At 33.4% G+C, this 27805-nt stretch overlaps 1 protein-coding gene across 2 annotated transcripts in view; it reads left to right on the top strand.

The window, feature by feature from the left end:
- Window positions 1-264: 264 nt before the first annotated feature.
- Window positions 265-27805, top strand: part of INPP4B_1 (Inositol polyphosphate 4-phosphatase type II) — a gene marked incomplete at its 3' end in the record, with an annotated part of 49702 nt that continues 22161 nt past the window's right edge. Inside the window, exons 1-19 of one of the 2 annotated variants that reach the window (XM_051215846.1) lie at window positions 265-1212; window positions 1292-1577; window positions 1625-3708; window positions 3744-3858; window positions 3894-4028; window positions 4063-4581; window positions 4616-7086; window positions 8634-8740; window positions 8774-8929; window positions 8966-9178; window positions 9253-9288; window positions 12010-12131; window positions 14478-14591; window positions 15235-15417; window positions 18387-18535; window positions 20253-20310; window positions 21643-21745; window positions 24076-24183; window positions 27344-27675. In XM_051215846.1, the coding sequence (XP_051073720.1) occupies window positions 7082-7086; window positions 8634-8740; window positions 8774-8929; window positions 8966-9178; window positions 9253-9288; window positions 12010-12131; window positions 14478-14591; window positions 15235-15417; window positions 18387-18535; window positions 20253-20310; window positions 21643-21745; window positions 24076-24183; window positions 27344-27675 (1686 nt within the window). In that variant the 5' untranslated portion in view covers window positions 265-1212; window positions 1292-1577; window positions 1625-3708; ... (2 more) ...; window positions 4063-4581; window positions 4616-7081. The remainder of the gene's footprint in view (window positions 1213-1291; window positions 1578-1624; window positions 3709-3743; window positions 3859-3893; window positions 4029-4062; window positions 4582-4615; window positions 7087-8633; window positions 8741-8773; window positions 8930-8965; window positions 9179-9252; window positions 9289-12009; window positions 12132-14477; window positions 14592-15234; window positions 15418-18386; window positions 18536-20252; window positions 20311-21642; window positions 21746-24075; window positions 24184-27343; window positions 27676-27805) is intronic. The other variant, XM_051215847.1, reaches the window with a different exon arrangement.

Raw genomic sequence — 27805 nt, 5'->3', positions numbered from 1 at the left:
TTACTCTTTCGTCGTATCCAAATAACATGTCTACTAGTGTATAGTAACAATTCATTGGCAGTAAAGGTTGTCCGTTCGTTTTTCCTCAAATATGAAGAAACGGTTTTATCGGCAAACAATTTTAAAATACGTTTCGAACACTTAGAAACCAACTCACATTTCATTAGATTGTCCTTGTTGTGAGAACGCAGAACAGAAATGGTAACGTGCATATTGGGCCTAGGTTTCAACTTCCAATAAAGTCTGGCCGCGTATTTCGGTAAGCTTCGTTCGACCTTGGAAAGCAATAGATATTTGCGTCCGTTTGATATGTCTTTGGAACTAAGTTTGTTGTCTTATTCGTGTCTTTTTAAAACATGACATTTTATCTTCACCTCACTCATCTTTATGTATGGATGACGTATATATATGAGAGAGAATCATGGAGTTCGTTCGGTTCACGAATCGATCGATTCGTGATTAGTTTGAATATATATACATTAATTACCTTTAAATATTTTATGCTTGATCAATAACAGTCTTGATAATTGTGAGTTAATTTATCATACTCGGGGCAGGTTTTAGTTTTTCTATTCATTGTTTTTGTTTACAACTACATAGCTATAGCTATGTGAAGGTCATTTGACTTCGGGAGTTTCTCCAAAATACCCCAAAATTTCCCCAAACTTGGTAGCTCAGGTTCCTATCTTTAAGCCTAGGCTCCTAACGTTGGGAGACCAACCACTTTTTGAGTAAAGCTTATGACAGCCCAAGCTGCCAGCTTTGGGGAAATTTTGGGGAATTTTGGGGAAATTTTGGGGAAATCCCCAAAGTGAAATAGCCTTCCCCAAAGTTTGGGGAAGTTTTGGGGTATTTTGGGGAAATTCTGGGGAAATTTTGGGGAAATCCCCAAAGTGAAAAACCTTCCCCAATCTTTGGGTAACTTTTGGGGAAATCCCCAAAATGAAATAGTTTTCCCCAAACTTTGGGGAAATTTAGGGGAAATCCCCAAAATTGCCGTAGCGCATTTTTTCACATTAAAATTTCATCGACATAATATAAATAAGCCTCACAGTAGTAAATTTGAATAGAGAAATTTACATTTTAATTCAATACAGACTTTTGATGAGGGATAATCTTTGGAATTCCAGGTCTTGTTTTAATACATCAACAATAAGTAGACAAAGAGTTGTCGGTTTTAAAGCACTTTTTCAAAATTTGAAAGCTATGGAGGTGAGTTGTTTGCAGTGCAGGTCGGGAAATTTGGTTGCTGTCTATGTTCAGTTTTACTTAAGTGAATTATTTCTTTCAGAATAATAATAGACAGCTCGATAAGATTGCGAAAAGGCGGGCAGCAGACACTAAATACCCTAGGTTGTTTAGCTGTTCCCGATCAACCTATTACAGAAGGTTGAGGAAAATGAAAGCACAGTTTATAAAGAAGTGTCAGTTACCGAGCTGTGACGAAGAGACAGACAATCCAGTTGTCGTCACAGAATCGCGTATTACCGTAGCTACAGAGCAGTGGGCTAATATTGTCACAGATACAGCTACTGCTTCATGTAGTCACGTCCAATGTTCAGACAACACAATCAACGGTATAATCTGTTTAATTATTAAAATTTTATACGTTGTGTAATTTCAGAAATGTCCCCAACCATTCATCTTTCGGTGAAAGACGAGTTAGACAAAATGGTCATTGAAATGATGAAAGGTGGTTATATAAGCATAAAGAAGGCTGATCAAATACTGGACATTTTTCGTGCGCGGTATCCAGAACTTCCAACGTCCGTCAGAAGTGTTCTACGTCGATGCAACAACGTGGAGCCTAAGATCCTAGATTCTGGAACGTATTACCATTTAGGATTGAAATCCAGTCTTTTGAGAATTTCAGGACATTGGCTTCGTCGAATCCGTTTCAACGAATTGCAGTTGCAGTTAAACTACGATGGTCTAAGTTTGTTCAAAAGCTCTAACCAACAGCTGTGGCCGATCCTAGGTCGTATAGTAGCTCCACTAGTTAGTAGTGTTTTCGTAGTTGGGATCTACGGTGGTGAAGTAAAACCATCTGATTTCAACGACATGTCAGCAACACTTATAACAGAGTTACAGGAGTTGCTGACAGTAGGTATTAATGTAGATAAGTATCACTTACATTTAACAGTTAAATTAGTTGCTGTTATTTGTGACGCTCCAGCTCGCAGCAACGTCAAGTACATTGTGGGACACAATGGTATCGCTGGCTGTGACAAATGTCAGGTCTTAGGGACGCGAATGGGTGGTCGAATGACTTTCCCCAATGGTGAACACGACTTAAGAAGTGATGTCACTTTTCGTTGTAGGTCCCAATCTATCCATCATCGTGGCAGAAGTTCATTTGAAAATCTGCCAGTGGATATGATTAAATGTTTCCCTTGTGAACCCATGCATATGATATATTTAGGTGTTACCAAAAAATTGTTTCATTATGGAAGGAGCTAGCTCTTAAGCGACTTAATAGGATGGATCAATCAATTATCGCATCAATAAATGATGCACTAGACTTATGTAGACAACACACGACATGCGATTTTCAACGGAAATGTCGTTCACTTAATGAAGTTTCTGTATGGAAAGCAACTGAATGTCGGTTGTTCTTATTATACTTAGGACCTGTAGTTCTTCAGAATAGGTTACCATTATCAATGTACAGAAACTTCCAGTCACTCTCCTTGTCTATTTATTTATTATCGCACCCTAAGTTTCATAGCATATTCGCTAACAGTGTTAGGGTTTACATTAATAACTTTTTATTAGGTTACGAAAGGTGTTACGGTACCGAACACTTAATCTACAATGTGCATAGTTTAAAGCACATTGCAGACGACGTTATGGAACATGGTACTTTAGAATCGTTCGCAGCATTTCCTTTTGAGTCCTACATGAGAAAAATTAGGCGTTCAGTACACTGTGGATTCGCCGTGGCTAAACAAGCCGCACAGCGATATGCCGAAGAAGTTTACTTTCAAAGTATACTGAATCAGGATATGGCTGACAATGTCACTGAACCTGAGGTAACTGATAATTCTTCCAAGCAAATGGTCAGTTACAGGAACTCAAAGCTATCTACTTCAAGGCCGGACAATGTAGTTATTGCCAAAGGTAGACCAGGGTTCGTAACAGAAATCCGTGATGGAGGTCTTATTAGGTTCCGGCCATTTCATAGTCCTTCTGATTTGTATACTGACCCTTTTCCCTCCAGTAGTATTGGTATGTTTAAGTGTTCTACCTTAAGCCACGAATGCACGTGGATAACACTAACAGACATACTTTGTAAGTGCATGTGCTTGCGCACACAACATTATGAGGTCATTATCCCTCTTTTACATACATTCTAGTAGTAGATGTGACATCATTTCTCAAGGACTGTTGCAAATATAGCACTTTAGCCAGTAACAGTCTGTTGGTTAGTGATTTTGCGTCCTCCATCAGGAAGTGTTACTGAATTTTCATCAATGCAATATATGTACAATTTTTCACGCCTGCGCATTCATTTACAGCATCAAAGTGGAAAGTACATCTTAGTTGACGATAAGGAAAACAAGCAAGTGGTCTGTATTCCGAACAAATGGCTCCTGACCAACAATCATTACCTTTATCGTGATGATATCAGTGAGCACGAAATTGTTGAGGGTGTTGATGTTGACATTCGATTCGACGTGAGAAAATGTGCCGTTATGCATCGTTGTGGTAAGTTGTAATCAATTAACATTTATTGTTTTCAGACGACTACAATGTAGCCCAGGAATTAAAAGTGTGTTTAGCAACAGTACTGGGCTACAATACTAACATCGCAACTAACGATGAAACGCAGCCTTGTGACGCTAAGAAACCAAAAAGGTAAATTGTTCAACTTCTTATATCATTTGTGTTAGAACTGTCAAACGAAAGCTTAATGATTATCTATGCACCTCGGAAGAACTAGAGGTTGCTGAGGTTGAGGCTGGATTTGCCCCGGTGGAATTTCCAGTTGTCAACATTTCAACAGGAACGTTTTCTCCGATTGCGAGGTTTGTACCTACTTTATCAATACTCATAGATTAGTTCATCGAAAGCTAACCTTTCATCACCACCAATTCTACGTACGTCGACTGAAGGTGATAAACCGTAAGTTGCATTTACTTTATTCCTGATAACGAAAGTTTGTGCGATGATACAAACAAACTGTTAAGAACGCTCCTGAAATCGGTCAGTGAGCTGTCTACGAAAATAGACAAAATGCTATTTTTGTATGAACGCTTAGCCATGGGTGTAACTCACGGGCGTACAGAGGAAATGGATAGTGATGCAATCACTTTCCCATTACGAACGCATGACGAGTTGCGTTCTTTAGAGACAGCTTTAGAGAACAAAAATTCCGGGATCATTTCGTAAGTTGTAATCGGTGTTTGAAGAAATTTTAGATGGGAAGATTATACCATCTACTATGTGATGATCTTCGTAAATCAGCAAAAGCCTGTCTGAAATACCTCCTTTCTCCGGAACTGGCAAACACGTACACCTTGCACGGAACCAGAAGAAAATTCGGGATTAGTAAATACAAATTTTACTCCACGGTTCAAAGTAAGTCCACATTACTGTATCAACATATTTGTAGGTGCTTTGTGTTCACACTTCCGGAGTGCGACCTGTTCGGAAACGGAGATCACGCACGCCATGGCTACAGCAAGCCAGGCCTTCTTGCATGACGCAAGAGATAAAGTACATAAACGTGGATGGCGATCCAAAGAAAGGGTGAGCTAAAACTACTTAATTTGTTTGTTATAATACATATGTTAACTTTGTCACACATTGTTCCTACACGTTCCCCTTCCTACTGTTTTGTATATTGTTTAATACCACTTAATAAAATGAAGTATTCAGTTGTATTCCCAATAACTGAAGTTCACTTTGGGGTTTTCCCCAAAATTCACAGGATGTTAATTTTCATTATATTTATCACTATAATCACTGTACTTTAATTACTGTAACAGCTTATGACTTTGTGATCAATACTCAAAGTAATATAACTTGTCTCTTGTATGTTTCCCTTTCAGCTGGCTTCGCAGGCTTTATCAGACGTAACTGTAAGTTCTTTGTTCGCATTATTAAGAACATTGTTATACTGTTGGTACATCACCAAACTTTCACATATCTTGACACGTTATTATACACTACAAATGATTTATTTATTTATTTTTTAGAACATTATCAATGACATTTCTACGTCTACGTAAGGTGTTGCTGTTACAACGCAATGAAAAACTTTGTACAAATGATTCATTTGTAATTTTATTAACTGTAATAAACATTTATATATTTCATAAATCAGTCTTTTGATAATCGCGACAAATCGGTTAACATTAGGTTTCATTAGCAATGCGCGATTGACGAAAAGTAATAAAACGTCGCAGTAAGAAATGTACGTAAGCATACTCCTAGGTCTTCCGTGATGTCGATAGGCTTTCGAGAAGCTTTTGCGTCAAAACAGTTTTCCAGGAAAACCCAAAGGTTTGGGGAAGCTTCCTCAAAATGATATAACTATCGTGTCCGTTCCCCTTTCACCCGGCTTCGCAGGCTTTAACAGACGTCACCGTAGTGTATTTGTTCTTTTGTATATTGTTTTATACTACTTACAAGAATTCAGTAGTCAGTTGCATTACCAATAACTTCAGTTAACTTTGGGGATTTCCCCAAAATTTCCCCAAACTTACCCAAAATTTTCCCCAAACTTACCCAAAATTTTCCCCAAACTTCCCCAGGTCAGGGGAAATTTTGGGTTTTTTTTCTCATTTCCCCAAAATTTCCCCAAAATTTATTATAGCGGCTTCCCCAAAATCGACTCGATTTTCCCCAAAGTTGGGAGCCTGGGAGATTGCGTCACATAACCCAAAATGTACTTACATGTGATTCCTTTTCAGAATTTTCTAAACATTCTCATTTTGGCTTGTGTTGCACACACATTATTTATACTTTTTTAGGTAATGGGTTGCGCAATAACGTAGGATTTTTCAGTTATAGTCAGCTTGTTTAGGGGGCTGGAATATTATTGGGTTGAAATTTTTAAGGTTTATATTCGAATGGTTTCTTGAGTTCTTAACGGGAGTAATTACTTCGTTCCCCGTATTATTATTCATCCTAATCTGTACGTCTTCTTTTAAAGAGCCGTAAAGCATCTGGCGAGTGATGACTAACTTCTCATTTATGCTTGGGCTTGTGGTGGAGTTCCACACACTTCTGGTCTTCTTCATTGCTTGGGCTCTAGGAACTGTCCAACCGGTTAGAACAAAATCGTAAAGTTTCAACTAGTGACTTTAAGGGCGAGACTATAATTTATGGGTGCAAATTTCATTCACTCATTCAGCTTAATACCATTTTGTCATTATAGCTGATGTCAGCTCGTGATGAAAACAACAAATCTTATTCCCAACCTCAACGTTCAACAGTTAATCTTATTCTTAAGTCCTTATACTAATCTATAACCCTTACCTAACCATAATCAATAGATGAACGCTTTGAAGTCATTTCAGCACTGCACAAAGGTCGTCCATAAATTAGCCCCACCACCAGTCACCGTGGAAGTATTTTAAACCGTAACAAAAATTTCATCTGTGTAACCTGGCAGTATGTAATTTATTTCTTAGAGTGCTAAGAAAGGGGGGATTTTATCATAATGTGTTCTATTTTAACCGTGATAATCTACATCCCGTTAATTCATCAATTTTACTTTAAAAAGTGCCTGAAAGTTCATTATCTAGGACTGATATAGATATGTTTGCATATAAATGCACTTTAACTCTTGTAGCAAAAATACAGAGTGTAGGATTTAGTTTAAAAGAACGTCTTATTGAAATGATTGACTGATTGTCCTTAAAACAGGAAGGTACATATTCTGGAAGACTTCCTTCAGCTAAGCTTATTATCTAATTTTTCTCTTTTCTCAGGTGACTATAAGGTCGAAACAAGAACTTCCAATTTCCAGCTTATAAGTTCCATTTCTTATACTTCAGTCGCATATTTCAAGTGTACTTTGTCCATTATTTACGCTTATAAAGGCCTGAAGACCGTAGAATATGGCTAAAACATGAGGTATATGTAGTTATAAATTTTATCATATATATATATATATATATATATATATATATATATATATATATATATATATATATATATACCATTTCATTCGACCTTGACCGCCATGCATCAATTACTTTGTAACTTAGTATCTATGTGCTGTATTCACTCGTTCAGCAATATTTTGTGTAGAAAAGGATTAATATGATGTAAAGTGAACATCAGTCTGCTTGTCTGGATGACTAATAGTTTTGTCTTGTTACATCAAATTGCTCTAATAGAGCGACTTTCGAAATTGTGACTGAGCTACAGATGAAGTTGCGAAATGTCCACCAACTACATTTTGCGTTGTATGTATCAAGTTTTATCTCATAATACTTACCATATAGTTTTAATGGAAAACTTACTTCAACTGCGGAATTCTTTCCAATTATTTTTGTGAAGGTAGCTCAATAAGGTTTTATGCTCGTGATTAAATTGTTAAGAAGAGGGAAAATAGCCACCAACAGTGATAGAAGGCGTTAGAGTCCACATGATGTTTTATGACTTGTAATAGACATATTATATAAGGTCCATACGGTTTTAGTACTATGGAATGAGAAGATCAGGTAATTGACGTTGAGAACCTATAAAATATTGTCTAGCTACATCAAAATGTATGGTATTTTGAATATCAGAAAGCTTAAAAATATCAGGAAACAGTAAAATGGAAACATAAGATAGCCTTCAACAATTAAGCTTTTTGTTTATCTTAGCACTGTGGAAAACTATTTTATCCAGTCAGGTTGCTTATAATAGTTATGACTGCTGATTAAAATTGTTTAAAACTACATTCATGTCATATATGTTTATCAGTCATACACAGTATGAGTTTGTTATAGCCATTTAGCCTTTAATTAACTGTCTTTTTATATATTTCATCCTAAAAGTGTTTTGATAACTGAAGTTACTGGTCTCTACTCTAAGTACCTTGTTACTCGTACTAAACATAAATAATATACAAACTTCCTGAAGTATCTTGCTTGTTTGATTCTGCAAAATAGTTTGGGAACCTAAAGTTCATTTTAGCGTGTTCCGTGTTTTCATGGTTTCACCACTTAATTATCGTATGATATCTTGATGGGGTTTGTTACTTTGACATTTCAAGTCAAAAATAAAATTTAGTAGTCTAGATAATTTAAATACTCGTATTTGTTTGGTCGCTCTATCCCTTAAAGACGCTCGAGACACCTAAAGTAAAATTAAAATAAACATTAAACTCATTCTTTAATCAGTTAAGTGATGATTTATTTGAAGATCTCTAAATGGGATTGTTGTTTGCGATATGAAGTGACAGTATTTTTAATATGATTTCTGGTTTGAATTGTCTGTTTGAACTTGTTATGTCCCACAGTAATTGCTTAAAAACGGCTTTTGACCTTTGCGACTACATGTTCACGGTTGTGGGCTTCTATGTTATGGCTCATAGTATTCTGGTTTCTCTCAGTTATTATTATGTATAAACTCATGTGATCTTATTACTTATCTATTGTATTCATAATTCTTATTTCGCGTTTTGTTAGAGTCAATTCAAAGGAACTTGGGTGTGTATCTCCTTCTTGGAATTCGTCTTTTGAAGGCATCCTCTATTGGAAACAAAAAGTAGATTCGCGATTAAAGCGTGGATGTAGTAAGTTTTGATTGGCTATAAATTACTTTCCAGTTTTTTCTGAACACTGGTGCCGGTTGAAAGGAAACATTTTGATTCTTTGCCGTTTTCCCGATAGAACAAGCAATGAAGTCTCAGGTGTGGTACTGTTAGAGCGTTTCACTGTGTCGCGTACTAGAGATGAAGAAATATCCTACTCATTTCGTTTAGGTAACTTTATGGTTCAGAGTTAAACGACTTGCACAGATTTCGATTCCGGTGATAAACCTCTTGTATTTGTCGCTCGTTCTGAAGATGAGGCAGAGAAGTGGTGTCATCACCTTAACAAGGCACAACTGGCACCTAGGTTACGGCGTTTTACTTTGCTTCGTGATGAAATACGGAGAATCACAGGATCTGATCCACTAGAAGCTGGATTTTCTAGTAATTCAGTTACCCCACCAACTATCGTTGAGGAAGGTAATTGTGTATATTTTATGAGGCGATGTTATTGTGTGGATCGATGGACTAATTTTTGTTTATTTTCATTTCAGGTTCATTGAATGACGAGGGACTTGAAGTTATGCTGAGTAAGTCTACTGATCTATTGTCATAATTAACGAAGTGCATTTAAAGATGCATTTAACTTCGTGATTAGTTTTTGTTATTTTTCGTAAGCGGTCTTGAAACCAGGGATCCCAATCGATACCTAATTGTTCTTCTTTAGATGGTCTACGTATATTCAGTAAAATTAGGTAATAATTATTGAGATGCAAACAATTTTTGTAAATTTTAAAATTTTTTAAAAGAGTGTTTTATATCACTTCACCACTTTTAAGACGTTCTATTTGACTGGCTAAACAATATATATTGTCTTTGTAGCTATCAACTGACGTTATCTAGATATTATTCAGGTTGTTTGTAACTTCTCGGTGTTTTGAACGTTTTGGTGCAACTGAAGACTGATTGCTACAGAAATTTATCTACTGTTAGTAGGTCCATATATGTAGACTCAATCGTTCTATTTAATTCATCATTCCATCAAATTCAGTTATTGGTTGACGTAGAAATTGATCTTTCATTTCTTACCACATTTGGACTAAATGTATAGATAGAGATGTGGAGAAAAATTGATTTTGTGCTACAATACGATTCTCTTAATGGATCACTATTCAGTTTTCGGTCTTTCATGATAGTTAACTTCCAATAACTCAATTTGGGAAAATCTTAGCTACAACCCATGCAATAACAACATTAAGGCAAATAATCCAAACTGCTTTAAATACAAACCGTACCATATTTCTAACCTTTATGGACTTAACTAAAGCTTTCGACACCATACCTAAATGATGAATCTTAGACACATTAGCTAAAACATGCCCATCTAATAATATAAACTCCCGTATGGCTAAACTACTAGATAACCCTAAGGGTTATCTAAGGAACACATAATTAAGTTTGTCAATGTATAGGGGAGTCAGGCAGGGCAGTAAAGAAGGTCCCGCTATCTTCAACTTAGTCTTTCAAAATATATTAGAACAAACTATAGATAAAACTTCAAAAGGGATAACTCTAGAAGATCAGCATAATAGGACTTAGATAATTAAATACTTAGAATATGCTGATGACTTGTGTCTAATCACTAATACTATGGAAGAGGCTACTAAAGCATTAAACAACGTACAACAGCACCTAACTAGCATTGGTATGAAGATATCAATCTCCGAAACGAAAGTTATGATAATAAATAAGAAGGACAGCTTATCAACTGTCAGTATGGACAAAAAAGAGATATAGAAAGTAGAAACCTTCCATTACCTTGGCTCCACTATAATTAACAAAGGAACCCCAAATAACGCTATAACCTATAACGTAGGAAAAGCTAAAACTGAGGTAATTAAGACTAGACTAGTGCTTAAATCTAAAGAACTTAGTCTTAATACTAAATTCAAACTGGTGGATTCTCTAATTATACTCATTCTTACTTAAGGACTAGAATCCATAGCACCAAGAAAACGAGACTGGACTAGATTAGAAACGGTTCTCTACACAGTAAGACGAATGTTCTTAGGTATAGTCGATAGAAAATAATTTACTATCGAACAACTTAAACTTAAAATAAACTTGCCTAACAGCCAATAAAATCATGCAAACGAGACTAAATCTATGGTATACTGCACACAAAAGACCAAATAATCTAATGATGAGGTCTTCAAATTGCAACTTTAAAAATCCATGCAAAAATATAAAAGCCCATACTAAAGATTGGTTAAGACAACTACATCAAGGCATTGAGGAAATGGGCGAACGACTACCTAAAAACTAGATAAACCAGCCCAGCAAGGTTAAAATTTATGCATACCAGGAATATTTTTCTAAGATAATAGGAAAATACCGACTTAATCACATGTATCAAAATGAAATTTGCAATAGAAAGTTTGCTACAATTAAAGAAATGAATAGGCATTACAGAAACGACCATCAAAATAGACCTAATATTGAAGCCCTTTACAACTGTCCTCTAACTGACTATAACAAGACTTATAAGACATTGGGCTGGCTTAATAAACATATCCTACCTTGTCATCCCGAATACAATCAACCTATAATGGAAATTAAAACTCCAATAAATAAAAAACTCCCTAAATAACCTGAATAAATATCCATGTTCAGGCTGTAAATAGACCCTAACAACTGAGAAAGGAATAATCAATCATTGCTATGTAGTACATAGGTGGTCAGCAATCACCAGACAGGAAGTAAAATCAAGGACGAACAACCGCAAAAGCAACTATTGAGCCCCGGAAGTCTTGCCGTGCTTCGATGTAGCCTCTTCTCAAGTACGAGAGGAACCGCAGGTTCAGATAATTCGTATATGCGCCAGGTCGATAGAACAATGGTGCGAAGCTACTGCCATAGTATATACATACTGATATTTCCATGAAAAAGCTTGAACCAGATTGTTATAGGGACTCATTTAAGAAAAATACAACCAGAAAGGGTTCTTTGAGTTAAAGAATTTACTCTTACTTTTATGAAGAAAGTAAAAGAAAGTTACAGAAGGGTCGACACTGACTTCTATTCCGAGACTTACTTGAATGCATGGAGTTGTTGAAAATGTTTCGATCAATTTTTAAATTAACAGATATTTATGTACTCTAGCTCTCATATCCTACAGTAGTTTGGAAAACTTAAAGTTTGTTGATTTCTCATTATGGAAAAAGTGTTCATATTCCATATCTAATCTTGCTTTGTTACTGATCTGTATTGTTTTTACTAAAAAAGTACCTTGTGATTATGTTCAATTTTAGAATGCCTGAATATTGGAGATATGGCACATCCTAATGAGCTTCCTAATACTTGTCTATTTGTTTCTGTATCAACTTCACTGAAGAGTAATTGGACTCCAGTTGGGGCAACTGAGATAATTGAAGTAATTTGTTCGATTAGTAACTTCCTATTACGTTTTGTCTTAATTTTTTTACTTTACATGTAAGTGAAAAAACAAGTAGGAATCTTGTTTGTTGATCAAACTGGATTTTATGAAAATAGCTGTAAAATGATTAAAAAGTGAATTTTAGTATTCATAAACTAGTTTGTTTTTTGTTAAGATAATTCGTTTTTGATTGCCATCTGAGTGCTTTTATTTTATCTTCGAGTTTGATCAGACTTTCCGTCAGATCATTACGAACATTGCGTATAGACCATTAGTATCGTATTTCATCTTCGTTAGCAGTGTCACATCCGTGCTATAAACTAGTAAACCATTGTGATGATTGATCAGTGAATTTGTGTACTAAGGTAACTGGCTAAATAATTCTTCGCTAAACATATTAATAACTCTCCATGATATATGCAAAAGTAGTGTATAAGCCTTTGCCTAAATAAAGAAAGCTTAAATAAAGTATACTGGGCAGGTAATCAAAAGTGAAAATGGGAATCATCTAAAAGGCAAATCTAGTGTTTACCATCCAAAGGGAACCTACATCACATATTTTTATTGAAACTTGACAATTTTTGAGTCTTTAATAGTAGTTAGTTGATATATAGGTATGCCAATGAACTTAGATACATGGCAATCTAATTAAAAGTTATTAAACGTTTTGAAATGCTGGTAATCTATCCAATATTCCTGTTCCAAATGACTGTGATTTGCGGGATATTATACTTAAAATCAAATTGATAGATTTCCAACGAAAAATATTAGACTTATCAGACAAAAATGGTCTGATTCTTATTCTGTATTTTTCATATAATCTTCAGTGTATTTCATGTGATTTCGTCAGTCGTATTAAAGTGGTATTAAAGTTTAGGGATAATTTAGTACTAAAAATCACATCTTGGTGTAATAAGCTTGTATGTTCTCATCAAATATTTCATCAATGATGTCTAGTTTATACAAGTCACTATCCTGGTAATGAACCGCGATAAATTGATGGAATATGTCAATTTATTTCCCAATTTCCTTATTTTTCCTTATTTTTTTCGTATCTTCTAAAAATTAGAACAATTTAAATGCAAATACTTGTCAATCTAGAGGTTACAGAAGGATCAAGCAAGCAACTTATGTCACATTTATGTTGTAATAAAATTTTAAAAGGTGGCAACTGTGTATTCCTTAAGAATTCCTATGGATTCTGTAAGTGATATCTCGTTAGGTTGATTAGTTTACTAATGATATTTAAAGAGTATTGTTTTAAATCCAGAAAAAATAAATGTGATAGAAATATATGTATTGGTAAATATCTTAACTTCAAATTAATAATTCATATTATTAAGACTATGTCAATATTAGAATATCGATTTTGGCCATGTGTTTTATGGAACCTAGTTAATTATTTCTCTTATTGTCACGCTGAAATAATTAGAAAACTGAAATTTAACAACCCCCTTTCTCGTATTGATGTCTCAGCTATTGGTTTAAATATGAAATCGTCGTATACATATGTGTTTACTTACTCTCTGTTTTGTACTTTTTTCTTTTTGATTTTTGATGGAAATTTCTTATGGAATAAGCTGGATGTTCCTGGTTTGATAGAACTTTTCAAAGTAAAATAATCGCAATAATGTCCAACAAATGTTTACTTGTAACAAGTTCATTAATTGACGTTAGTGAATTAAGTAAAAAATGGTCACATGAGAGAGATTTTTGACAAATAATTTTCCCTACTGACAACTTTTCACTTTAAAAAAATTATGATGTAATTTGCCTTGTTATTTCCAAGTTTATTGATCTTTTTATTAGATAATTGTTGTTTGAAATATCCATGAGTACCTAACCATTTCGGTATCTGAATTTTTGACTTTTTTAATTGATCCCTGTTTCTTGATCCGGTTAAGTTTGTTTTTTGTCTATACTTACTCATACACGAGTTGATATCACATAGTTTAGTAGATAATGGTTAGATGTATTTTAGTTAATACAGTTAGTACATATTCGTAACATTTATTTCAGTAGGATGAATTTCTCTTAACATCACCATTTCCCAGCCGTTGGTTCTATTATTTTAGATAATATGTAAGAGCTTAAGAGGTTTTTACTTCTCGAAATGATTATCTCTAGAAGTACCTAAATTTAATTCATTGACCTCACCATACTGTACCAAACCAATCCTTCATTTACCCATACAAAACACTGTTAGTTATACAGATGAAAATTTCCATGGTAACATAGGTTAATAGTACCACATTATTGTTTAATGTTAATGCTTCATCTTAGTTATAAAACCGTTTTTTCAAAATAATTATTATTGTGTTGTTGTTGTCATTGCATATTTAGTGCTCTCGGAACCCAATTTTTTCGAAAACAATATTTCTACGCCACGATTTAATTGATGAGAACAATTCAATACGATTCAGTTTATTTGATATTAAAGATGTAAAATCAAGTGTAGTAAGTTAGTTAATCTTTTCATTTTATGCAAATATTTACCACAGAATTTTAATTGGGATCATGAACTGATTAATGTTAGACCATCATTGAAAGCCAGTGCTTCCAGAATTTCAATGGTGGTCTAACATTTATCGGTCGATGATCTCAATTAAGAACTCAACAATCTCCACAATCTTATACTGATTACTACAGATTTGTTGGGAATGCTCAAATTGAATACTTGTAAACGTGTTATTGTGATTTTATTTTTTATTTCACTTATCTAACCATTGTCAATAGTATACATTATTTCATATTGTCTATATTTTATCGTCTTCATTGTGAGAAGTTTATGTTACATAGCAAACAACTAACTTTATAGATAAGTGACACTCATAATACGTAAAGGAAATATGAAAGACTATACACAACACTTTACTGTGATAAATGCGAATTGATTTCATTATGTAATATGTTACTAGACTTACAATGATTGTCCTTCCAGTGAAATTCAGTTTTAAATTTTGATATAGCTACTTAAATGTTATTCTACTTTGAGTTGTATTAATCTATTTTTTCTAATTAGATTGGTTGTTTATTATTTGGACTTAATCACTAAAAAGATTTTAACTACTTTTTCTTCGAATTTTCGGATTTTATTTAGAGCGCTTTAATCGGTGAAACAATTACAACAATAAAAGTATTATTGGATAGTTCATCTTTTCTGTTCCCATTACGTGATGATTGTTCTCCAATACCTGTGAAGTATGAGGGTTTAGAGACGACTTTTCCATCAATAGTTGTGCAATCAAGGAAACAAAAGCCATTAGATCCCACGGCAGCTAAGGTAATGCATAATATTATCTCTTTTCATGCACTGTTTTTTTATTCTGTTGTCTACTGAAGTACTCTGAAAATAATAATGTGATTTTTGATTTTTTTTGTGTATGAACTGTTAAGACGGGCATACACTCGAATGAGCTACAATCGAGTGTATTTATTTACTGATTTATATACTAAACATATTGTGTTGAATAATGAGTTGTGATTATATAGTCTCTATCCCAATGTTACAATGAAGGATATTTTGAATTTTGTGTTGGAAAATTAAAAATTAATTCACTGAATGTTTTTAAACTTGTTCTAGGTGGTTTTTAAGCAAAGATGGATAGCGGCTAGCAGTGGAATCCAGGACGCGTGTTTCGTCCTATTTGGGACTCGTCAGCTGGATGTACCTGCATCCCAGAGTTGGTGTTCACTCCGGGACTCGAACCCAGTGCCGTTCGCTTCAAACACTATCGCATTATCCACTTAGCTACTGATTCCTGTTAGCCACCTGCTTGTGCAATGAGGTGGAGTTTAAATTCACTTGGTGTTGTTTTACTGTTGTTTTCATTGCTAGCCATTATCCATCTTTGTTTAAAAAACTTGTGACTTAAGGCTATATCGAGGCGATCCGCACAGGATGCATATATGCCAACACAAGACTGATCGATTGCAGTCCTAAATAACAATGGGAAGATACAAGTAAAACAATAAGTGAAATTGTTTTAGGTGGTTTCTTTATTTTATTTGCACAAATGTTCTCTTTTTCAATTCATTTATTCTATATGTGCTACTACTTGTTAACATAATGAAATGCTTTTTCCGCGTTCAGTAAGTTTCCAAGATAATTTGATAGTATTTCGATACTTTTAAGTATCTATTGTTATTTCCTCAAGCAAAATAGATACGTGTTGGTAGATAAGATTTTAATCAGATCGTCCTTTTTTCAATATAAAAGTACAATCATCACGCAAATTTACTATCAGTATATCTAGTGTAGACGTCAAAATTTCTGAATCTATCAGTTGTTAGCACTTGATAGTAATATGGAATTCTCATGTTTATTATTTATAATAATATTTAGTTAATATTTTATAAATCGATTTATCAATCACATGTTCTGCGCAACTTTTAAGTCTTAAAGCAATTGGTTTCTTTTATAAATTTCGATAGAACAATGAGAAGACGGGGTTGATCTAAAAATGTGATGTATTTGCGCTATATACTTCGAACAATCTGGTTATGCATATATTTGTCAGGACATTTTATATGAAAACTAATAAAGGTCAATTAAATGAAAGTTCAAGTAAAAAAAGATAACAAAGAGAAGAGAAACAATTTTACATCGTATAGAAAGAATAAGAAATTGTCGCATAATCCTAAGCCATAGAATGTCTTAGTCGAATTAATTATTTGTCAATCTGAAGGGGTTTTGTGGAGATTTTAGGAATTACAATAATCACAATTGATTGATCACTGGGTGGTGATCAATGTCATGCTTGTCTAGTCCTTATTAGTGCAGATCGAATGCTATCGACCATGTTGCAATGTGGCCACCAGTCTAGGTGACTCGACACTGCGGGCACTATATATTGAGATTTAGATGGAGGTCAGTGGCGGCTCGGATAGCTCAGTGGTAACGTCTCTGACTGTGAAGCTGGGTGATACGAGATCGAATCCGCCAGGGAGCATCAGTTCCCTCAAGATTACAGGTACACCTTACTGACGAGTGCCAAGTGGCACGAAACCTGAGTCCAGGGTTTCCTGTTGACTACCTCCAACCACCATCTAAACCTCAAGGAATTACAATAGCTGAAATCATGAGTCAATTGAAGCTAGACCACCATGGAAAACCTGGAAGCACTGGACGGCCGTCTCGTCCTAGTATGGGACTCCTCAGCAGTGCACATCCACGATCCCACCCACCGCGAGATTCGGACCCAGGACCCATAAGTCTCGCGTGCGAGCGCTTAACCGTTAGACCACTGAACTGGCATCCAACGGTGTTAATGTCTAACCTCAACCAATCCACGACATTACGTCACCGTACTCCATTGTCTTCAGTGAGTGAGCGCTCGCGCGCGAGACTGATAGGTTGTGGGTTTGAATCTCGCGGGGGCTGGGATTTCGGATGCACTCTACTGAGTCCCATACTAGGACGAAACGACCGTCTAGTGTTTCCAGGTTTTCCATGGTAGTCTAGCTTCAATTGACTCATGATTTCAACTGTTGTATTTGTCAATCTATTAAAATTTGAAGTGTTAAACTAACAAAAATTATACCTTAGTGATTCTTAACTGATGTGATTATATAGACATTATTTTTTTATTATTAACATTGATAATCAACTATTCATTGTAAATTATATGTTTTGTATTTCATTTAGTGTTTACACTATATTGTTTCCTTTCATGTATCTCTACAAAAAATTATTTTGTTAATTAAAATCAATTGCTGTCTAGTCAAATTAAAGAATAATAATTATAATCTTATACTATGGTTGATGTTCATCTTTTTCTGTGTACGACTAGGTAGCACTACTTAGGTGCCCATATACAGCATGGTTTAAATATGCAACTTAATGGTTAAAAAATACAAGTGTTTTATTCACTGAGCCTCTATTTTCGGTGATTGGTTTATTATCGTTGTTTGTAACATATTTCAATGCTAATCCATCTATTAATATAAGCAAATAAGAAACAAATTGGTTTGTGGTGTTGGAATGTCTAGTATATATATATTATCTGTCGATTTCATACCATATGCAATATACCATCACGTATTTCATGGATCTCAATTAAAAATTTTCCGATTGTTTCATAACTTTAATTAATTACTTTGATCTTGTGTTGATGGTGTCGTTTGCTTGACAGAACTTATTTTTTTACAGTTTATTAAACCGATATGTACATGGTCACTCTATTATATTACTGTCATGAATATTCTTAATTTTGTATTGTGAATTAATCGTATGTTTGATTATTTTTCTAGGTTGATGCTAATATGTTGTCATTACGTTCAGTATGTGATAATCTATTGTCTAAACGATATAAATTCCAAGATTCAATGGGTGAGACAATGCATATTATTGAATTTATGGGCGAATCAAAGCTATGCTATGTTTTTCCGATAGAATATCTGTAAGTTTAAATTACTAGTATCGTTTGTTGCTTTTGTTTCACTCAACACTGTCAATTTGTTATGGTCAAAATATGTAATGAAGAGGTCAGTTATTTGACCCTTTTTCTTAATGATTTTGTTACGACCTTGGATGTCTTGTTTTGCTATCACGCGACCTATCGACCAATCCGGATACGACTTATACGAATCTTCGCACTAGGCCAACCAATGACGTCCAACCGGTGTGGGCAGTTTAGTGTCCTTATTGGTCCTATGTCCTACGAGCCCCTTCCACTTGAGTCCAGAACAAGATACCAGCTTCCGAATCAGAGCAGATCGTTTATTTCAAACATACTCGGTTTATATATCAACCAGACAGACCACAACGTACCATAAAATAGGAAATAATATTTGTACACAAATAAGCCCAAAAAGTGGCTGTGCACGAGGGGGACAGTGAATAATAGACTGAGCATAGATTAAGAACCGTAAATCGTATAATAATAAATTATAGGTCAAAATAAAGCTTATCGTAAAAGGAATATAAATATACATAGTGTAATTGTTGAGTAGTTATACAATAAGAATATTTATAGAATATTAGTCCATGAATAGTCCTCGGGAGTTACCTGTAATTTAATCTCCACTCGGATATAACAGATTTACTTTTATTGATTAGACAATGCATAAATAGTTATAGATGGTCATTCTGAAAATATGCTACTATTAATGATCAGAGAGATTTCATCATTGTTTCCATTAAGAGTTATGGAATCAAGACTTATAGTATTGTTTTTTTGGAAATATAACCTAATATTTATGACCAAGACAGGTTACTACAAATGTTTATCACTTATGTCGTTAATTATAATCTATAGCTTTGATAATTTAACTTCAGTCTATTTCGGAGGGATAAGGCCTGGTACTGAAGTTAAAAATGTATATACATAAATAATGATGTAATACGCTTTCTATATATAGCTATTAATAAAGTGGATTCTCCCCAAAAGGCAACTTAAATTTCTAAGTTTAAAACTACTCTTTTATCCACTTGTATTTTTACGCAGAAAATTAAAATTTGATGAAATGAAATAATTTAATGTCTTCACAGTTTGCAATTAGTTCTTTTATGAAGAAGGTCCGTTTATTCTAGGTATTGTAGGAAGCCGAGATCTTTGACTTGATCAAAACTATCTATATAATTTTCGATATATCATTTAGATAAAATCAATTGATAGCTATTACTGGATAGTTGAGCGACATTTTCAACGTTATTAGCAAGCTAAGATTGGTTATAAGCTTTGTAGAACTAAAGTATTAATCAACTATTTTCCTATAGGCAGAATACGTACATGTGCATAACTGTAATCTAGTAGTGAATAGTATTGTGATGATTATGTTGTAACTATATTATAAAACCGAGCCAATCAAGATGAAGATATCGATTCAAAACGCAATGTCAGCTAACATTCTTTCATAATGTGAGCCCGTGTTACATTATCATGTTGTGCACAAATGTTTAAAAGTAATCTTGTCATATATTGCAATTTCTATTCGCGAGTTTGCTCTGATTTAGATAAGACTTTGGTAACCTACCATTCTGTACAAGTGTTATAGCATAGGTTATGCACAAAGATAATTTCAATATGAATGTCTGTGCTTTTCTAGAATTTAGTGTAGAAATCAAAGGTATTTAGAATATATTTACATTAATATTCTTTTTTATATTTTTTATAGAAAAACTTTAATTCAGTCCGAATATTTGATATATGACTCTTTATCTCGAACTGGATCTGTAAGTTTCGTTTTAAATTTGGGGTTTAAAATGTGTGCGTCATTAGTTTCTATATATCATTCTTTAATTTTGGTAAAGCAAGGAAAACACTCACATTCAAGATGTATGGTAAACTTTGATGACAGAATATAGTTCGTGGAAGACAAATATCATGTATTTTTTTTGTTTATAAATCTAGGCAGTATTTTACCATTTTTGTATTCGTTTATATCACGGTTATATCACATTTTGATATAAATCAATCTACTTTGAACTTCGTATGTATTTTCCGTAATGTGGATTTGTAAGTCATGTAATCATTATTATAAGGTCAGATATTATGTAAATTGTTGTGTCTTATAGACGACTAACCAAAATAATGTGCTAAATCATCAATCAGATTCTCGATTTTAATTTGATCGATTTCGCGTCTACCATTACTCAATGGCTTGGTGTCTCTGTCGTGGCCAATTACTCGTCCGACCAGCACTAATAATCTGAGTCAACAGCTAGGCTCCTACCGGCTTACTATCCGCAATTTTTTATCATGGCCTGTCTTTGGGTCCAGAAGTCAACAGTCAACCTGTTCTATACTAGATTTATATTTTAAAAACACGTATTTTACATACAAACATACCGGACTGAATCATAGAAAAACAACGGTTATACATAAAGAAGCATAAAGTGGTTATGGGCAGGAGAGATTGCAAATAATAGACTGGCAAAAAATAAGGAATATTAGGTTGTACAACAGTACTTTGTAGGTTAGCCGAATGCTTATGATAAAAGGAATATATATGCATAGTAATTTAGTAACTTATATAGAAAAATTATAATTAATAATTCGGAAAATCATTTCCAACTTTTACAATATCTGTTCGGATCATAAGTCACATCGAGTCAGGAAAGAACTTATTAGAGATAAATAAATGATCAAAGCAAGACGTGTTTTATATCCTGCTTTCTGGGCAACAACTTTGTCATAACATGAGACCCAAGGATATCTAGGCTACGAAGTGCTTTCTCTCCAAAAATTATTCAGAAATTCCAGTATTTTCCAACTTACAGCTGTTTTTTCGTATAAGTTTTGTCGTAATTCAATCCTTGTTGTTACGAATTCTAGTTCTGGTCGATACTTCTAGTGATGCTGTATTTCTGTAAATTGGATGTTGTTTCATTGTAAAGCTTTCATTGTTCTGGGCAACAAAAATGAAAGCCGACCAAAAAGCAACCTTAAATACTGGATCGTAGGAAAGATACTAATTGTCTTTTATGATAAAAGTTTATTTCTGTATTTCTTCTCTTTGTCAAAAAGTTACCTTCACTTTTTTTCACTGTTATTTTTTTTGCCAGTCGAAACCTGTTATTGAAAGCCTGCGAAAAGAACGAATGATTAGCATGAAACAAACATTGGAACAGTATGAAGCTAATTTAAGAAATTTAGTTGATTACACTGGTGTGTGCTAAATATATATATATATATATATATATATATATATATATATATATATATATATATACATTGGAACGACTATATGTATTCACATTTATTCCTGGTTTTAAATAGGCATTCACGTATTTTGATTAACTGTTTTGTATTGACAGAAGAGTGTATATTGTTTTGCTAGGTTTTACCTTGTTGTTGTTTAATTCAGTCTGTTATTTTTTAGCAACAAAACACAGTGAAAATACTATCAGTTTTTGCTGGAGGTAGCATACTTTTAGTTGGCGGTGTCATGAAAATTGCTAACAGATTAATTTTCCTTTGATTTCCTTTGACTAATCCATTTTAGAGTGAATATATCTGAATAAGTCGACCATACTTTATTTCCTAAGCGTCCACTTTATTTATGTCTAGATGTGTTGTGTGTGTAAGAGCTAGTAGTGATATCCAGCTGATTAAACTATATTTAGTGAAGTTAGGTTCGAATTCACCGTCCAAAGGTTAAAAATCAAGTGTTTTGGACACGAAACACGCATCTCAGGTTATTGCTTTGTCTTTATTGTTAACAACGGATTTAAACTTCACTCCACTAACTGATTGACTGAGCCATACGAAATTCAGTGAAAACATACATTGGTGTAGTCTGGCGCTATTTTTCCCAATAGAAGAAAGGTATCGAAATATAGACTAAAAAACAATATAAGTATGCAGGTTATTGACTAGCATAGCGTAATAAAATATTCAATATACCAGTAGGATACAATGAGTGTATCTGGATATATTGTATGTTTTAATATACAAATTTTTTCGTATACATATCCTCGGTGACTTAGCTAAATTTTCGCTAGTTAAACAACCATAATGCAACTAATTATCTAGGTTTTCCAATGATGTTTTACACAGTGGGAGTTCGTATCCACATGTGATGGTGTAAAGACTGCGCAACACAGTCTATTGAACAAAAAGGCTTCAGGATTGTGTTTGTTATTTTTTATTAGCTAGATATAGATAAATCGGATTTCTGCAGTTGTATGTAATTTTAAGATTAATATGATTTTCTTTCTACTATTTGAGTGCATCGTTGTTAAGGATTACCACTTTTTCAAATAAATTATCTTCTAGAAATTGGTGTATATTTCTATTAAACGAATAATCAAATTATTAATCATTCTTGCTCATCACATTAGTAGTAATTGTGTCTCAATTATCCCTACTGGCTTATTATTTGCATACAAGCGAATTTGAACAATAAAATTTTGATTTCTGAATAGATCTAACCTGGAAAACGAACTGTTGATAATAGTAGGGAACTAAATCTTAAAAAAATTCGAAAAAAAGTGAATTTAAGTGGAAATGTACGAAATAGTACTATATTCATGACCTAGAAGAAAAAGGAATCTGTAAAGTCGTCTCCGAGCTGCTTTTTATGGCCTCACCATGTATGCTACGGCAGATCACAAATCCCGACTAGCGCTTATCCACCTCTGATTCATATAAGATTCAGCAATTTTGTGGATCGGTGCTTTTGTTTGGTCTGTATTCTTGTTTTAACCAACCAGAAGCCCTGAGGTAACCTTTGACCGAGCTTGCGTAACATGTGTCGTAAATATCTCAGTTAATGATAGGTCATAAACTTATCAACCAAGTTATCAGTACCATGTCATCCAAAATCACTATTAAGTAATTAGTACTTCTACCACATCACATCAGCCCACAAAGACACTTGTTGTTTATTGAACCATGTAGGTGGATGCGGCGTCCGTGTGATTGCCGTAACTACTATTCCATATTTTCTCGAATCTTAGATCCGATGCCTAGTACTTTCTACTACCTCTAATACTTTTGCTGTATTCACTACTGAAGGATTTTTCTTGATAATTTCATCTTGTGCTAATGGGATATGACATCTTGTTCCGATGTGCACATGTGGCAGGTTCTACGTTGTGTATGGCTGGATGATTGGTTGAGATATTCTTTTTCTCTAGTGTCAGTTTGTACTTATGCCTTGATTGTTTGAGCACCATTAGGTGTAAATCATAACTGCTAAAAAATGTTGAGTCTGAATTTTCTGGTACTCACTTAACATATTCCACTTTTCAATAATCCTCTTTTTATTAACAATACCGTACATATTTCACATTCAACTTTCCATTTGTTTTATCTTAGATCAGTTTTGACAGCTGAGTTGAAATCAACTAGTATAACGTAAACCAGTATATAATTATTGTTAAAAAGTTATTTCAATTCAAGCACTACAACATATTCGTATAGATTTACTTTTTATAAATTATGTTTTCCAAAAAAATTGTTTGATTTGCAAAAAAACTTTACTGATACTGTAGGTCCTCTATTCAAATCATCTAATGAACGTGCTAATCCTCGCTATGATTTTGTTCCGACCAATCTTCACGTGAATCAGATAGCTTTAACGGATGTAGACGGCCAACTAGGTAAGGCTGAAGAGTATGTTACTGTTATTTTTTAGTTTATAATGTATCACGTGAGAAAAATAATAATAAAACTGGTATTTCTACTGTGATGTGATTCTTTGTACCGATTAGTTTTGTTTTCATCTGTTCTTGGAAATTAGCTATTATCGTAATAGACACAATTGATAATCACGTCTGCTATTGAAAGGCAAATTCTTCATTTATTGGTAGCTGAACAGAAATCATACGCTGATTGAAACAAAGTGGAATTCAGTTTCATCCTGAAGGTTTCGATAATTTAGCACTGTTAAATTTGATTTTGACCTTCTTACCTGATTTAAAAGGCAGAGAAAACATTCTAGTCAGTGTAGATTTGTGTCACAGATGTTATTAACATATTGAATTTAGCCTAAACACTGATTCCATAGGTTTTAACAATATTTTGGATCCCTACAGAATGTTACTACATTATTCAATAATGTTGAGTGGATAGGATGGGGGTCTTAAAGCGAATACATTCAACTGTTATTTCATAGGCTCGAACTCCACTCCACCTAATTCGGTTTGGGCGTTCCCTTAGTACCACTACCCCTTACGCAGTTAAGATACCACTGAAATTTGAGTACATAAACATATATTGGGCAAGTGAGTATTGTAGACAGAACAATAAATCTTCAACGGAAAAACTAGTGATAGAAATCTCTGATTTTGTTTAACTTCAGTTCTTCGATCAACTGTGTAGATCTGCATCATATAATTCAGGTGACTTCTGGTCTGAAAGTAAAATTATGTTATATATAAGAAATGGATGAAGCACTCAGATCAGTCACTTTTCTAGCATAAAATCTGTAATGGAATTATAAGTTATCATGGATGTATTTCACTTCTTTGATATTTATTCGGAAGTAAAACCGGAACTAACTAGTCTGATCGTATGATGGGTACTTTATTAGCATATCAATATTAGAAAATTCTGAAGCTGCTCAAACTATTGAGTATTCACCTTTTCCAGAAAGTGCTTGGGTAATTTTCAGGAGTGATGACTTCAATTAATACACATTAGTCTCCGGGTTTTATATATATATATATATTTTTTTTTGAATCTATTTATATTTATTAGGATCAGGAATATTGACTAACTGTATAATGAGTAAGACTATATGATATTTGAAGTTGAAACTATTTTGTTTATTCATTTTTCTTATTTTTAGCTTAATAAATAGTTGTTTATTATGCTAGGCATAATGATATAATTCAGCAGGATTTTAATATTTAACTGTCAATCATTAAATGATGGACTCAATTTGTTTTCAGCACCTGAACTCATGAACACTATCATTAGGTTTCTTAGAATAGTTAGGGTTTAAAATATATTTCTTGATGCAATGGATCTACATTTGTTAATGAATTAATTCATATTATAAATAATAATAGAAATGAGTCATTAAGTTGATTATTCACAAATAAACAAGTAAGTACTGTATTCATTATCATAAATTCAGTATGTCATTTATACTTGATCAGTAGATGTAGATTTATTTTGTTATAATTTCTGAGTTACTATTTTGTTGGGATGTAAGCATCATTGTAGATTATTACACAACATTAAGTGGTAGTAATGATATTTTCTTCTTAAAATTCAATCTGGGTGTTTTCTCAATTTCAGTGGTCAGTTATGATAAATGTAATAGACCTTGATTTTTGTGTAATTAGTTTTTAAAGAAAAAAATATCTTAGGACGTTTGCTTAATTGTGGAAAGAGAAGATAACTCGTTGAATTCCAGTAATACTGATATATGTTGTTTGAGATGTTTACCGAAATAAAATAAGTTTCTCTTAATTATTGAATGTTAGCTTAAGTCATATGGATAATTGTAGATTAGATCTATGAGGTTGATCAATAGTTGGAAATTTTCGATGTTATACATTGAACTATAAATTAATACATTGACTGTATCTTACCATATTTAATTAGTGTGCTATTCTCCTGAAGGTAGAAAATATTTTAGGTAATTGTGTGAAAAAAAGAATTATTATTGTTTATTATGTAGTTGTGTTATTTATAACGTGATCTTTATCTATAGAGCAATTAATATTATTTATTATGAACTAAATTATTCTTATTGGAACTAGTGTTTATTTTTTAAGTTTAGAAACCCACGCAGTTGTACATTATCTCAGAAGTAAAACAAAGTAATGAGTTAGTTGAACACATGAATATAGATTTAATTAAAGTATTTCCATACAGGTTTAAGGTGTAGCACGCTGATTGGTTATTTCTTACCCAATCAGCACTAGTGGACACTTGGAGAAGATTTTAGAATCTTCTTACGCAAAAACTGTAGATATACTAACGTTTCTCTCATTGTGATTCCTAGTTCCATCTACCCTTGCTATTTGGAATATAATTTCGTTCCTGTTCAACTGTGTTCAGATTTGGGGACTTATCGAGTGAAGTGTCCAAAACTACTAAGCAATAAGAGAAATTATAACAGATACACTGTGAAATTAGACCTAGAATGTGTCTGTTTTGAACGAGAAATTCACTAAAAGTATAAATGTGTTGTTTACTATTTATTAGTTGGCAACGTTAATTAATCAGTCAGATTATAGACATATTCCCTCGATAACTTTTAGTGTACGAAAGTGAATGTGTTACTGACGATTGCTCATAAATTTTAACGTTAATATATTATTTTAGAATTTATTTATTTGAATACATAAATATTGATACAAGGGGGCACCAGATATATATGCGCCTTACGAATTAAGCTCTAGAGTATAAATCACTGTTTCAGTGATATGACTAAAAATAGTGTCAATTACACTCGTTTTTTTACTTTGCTGTGAATATAGAGTTGACACGTTCTATGATTTTCCTTTTTCTGATTTCATTCGTTCCCTGTATATGGTATTTCTCATGTTTAGATTTTCATTTCAATTAGTTATTACCCCATTTCTGTCCTCGTTTTATTAATTTTTCCGTCTTTCGTTGTCATGTTATGCCACAACTTATTTTGTATGTTATTTTTATAGTTGAACGACAAATCAGCCTACTTATATGTCAGATTTTATAAACATAAAGATTTCTTGGTTTTTCCAAATGTCCAATTTATTCGAAATTTTCCATTCTGATTTCGTCTTCATTTGTCTGTTTCTTTCTTTTCTTTAAAAAATTCAGTTTCCTCGCATAATATAATATCTGTTGGTGCATTTTCATTGGCTTCTCGACGTTATAAATCTGGTGGTTTATTTCGGATGGCATTCGATACTATGATTACACCGACACGTACATATCCACCTTCAGAATTATCTTATTTAAATCTATCATCGGAATCACCCGTAGCTTCTGCTACATGTCTTTTAAATACAAAACCAATTGGTAAAGCTATGGATTTATTATATCGTGGAACACATTCTATTGCTTTATTAAGATCTGATTTAGCTGGTCTTATTCAAAGATTAAACGCACCTGGACAGGCTGAACCATTAGCTCAACGTTTGCAAAAAACTGTACGTTTTTAATAATGTTCATTGAAAAAAATATTTTTGAATATGTTTGTCTGTACATTCAATGAAGTAAACCTTTTCTCAAAATAACCCATTGTGCCATTGAATAGAAATAAGGAAAACTCAGCGAATA

The sequence above is a fragment of the Schistosoma haematobium genome, chromosome 1, assembly GCF_000699445.3.
Source record: "Schistosoma haematobium chromosome 1, whole genome shotgun sequence".
Classification (NCBI taxonomy): domain Eukaryota; kingdom Metazoa; phylum Platyhelminthes; class Trematoda; order Strigeidida; family Schistosomatidae; genus Schistosoma; species Schistosoma haematobium.
The sequence above is the reverse complement of the archived record's forward strand: the minus strand, read 5'-3'. Positions and strand labels throughout refer to the sequence as shown.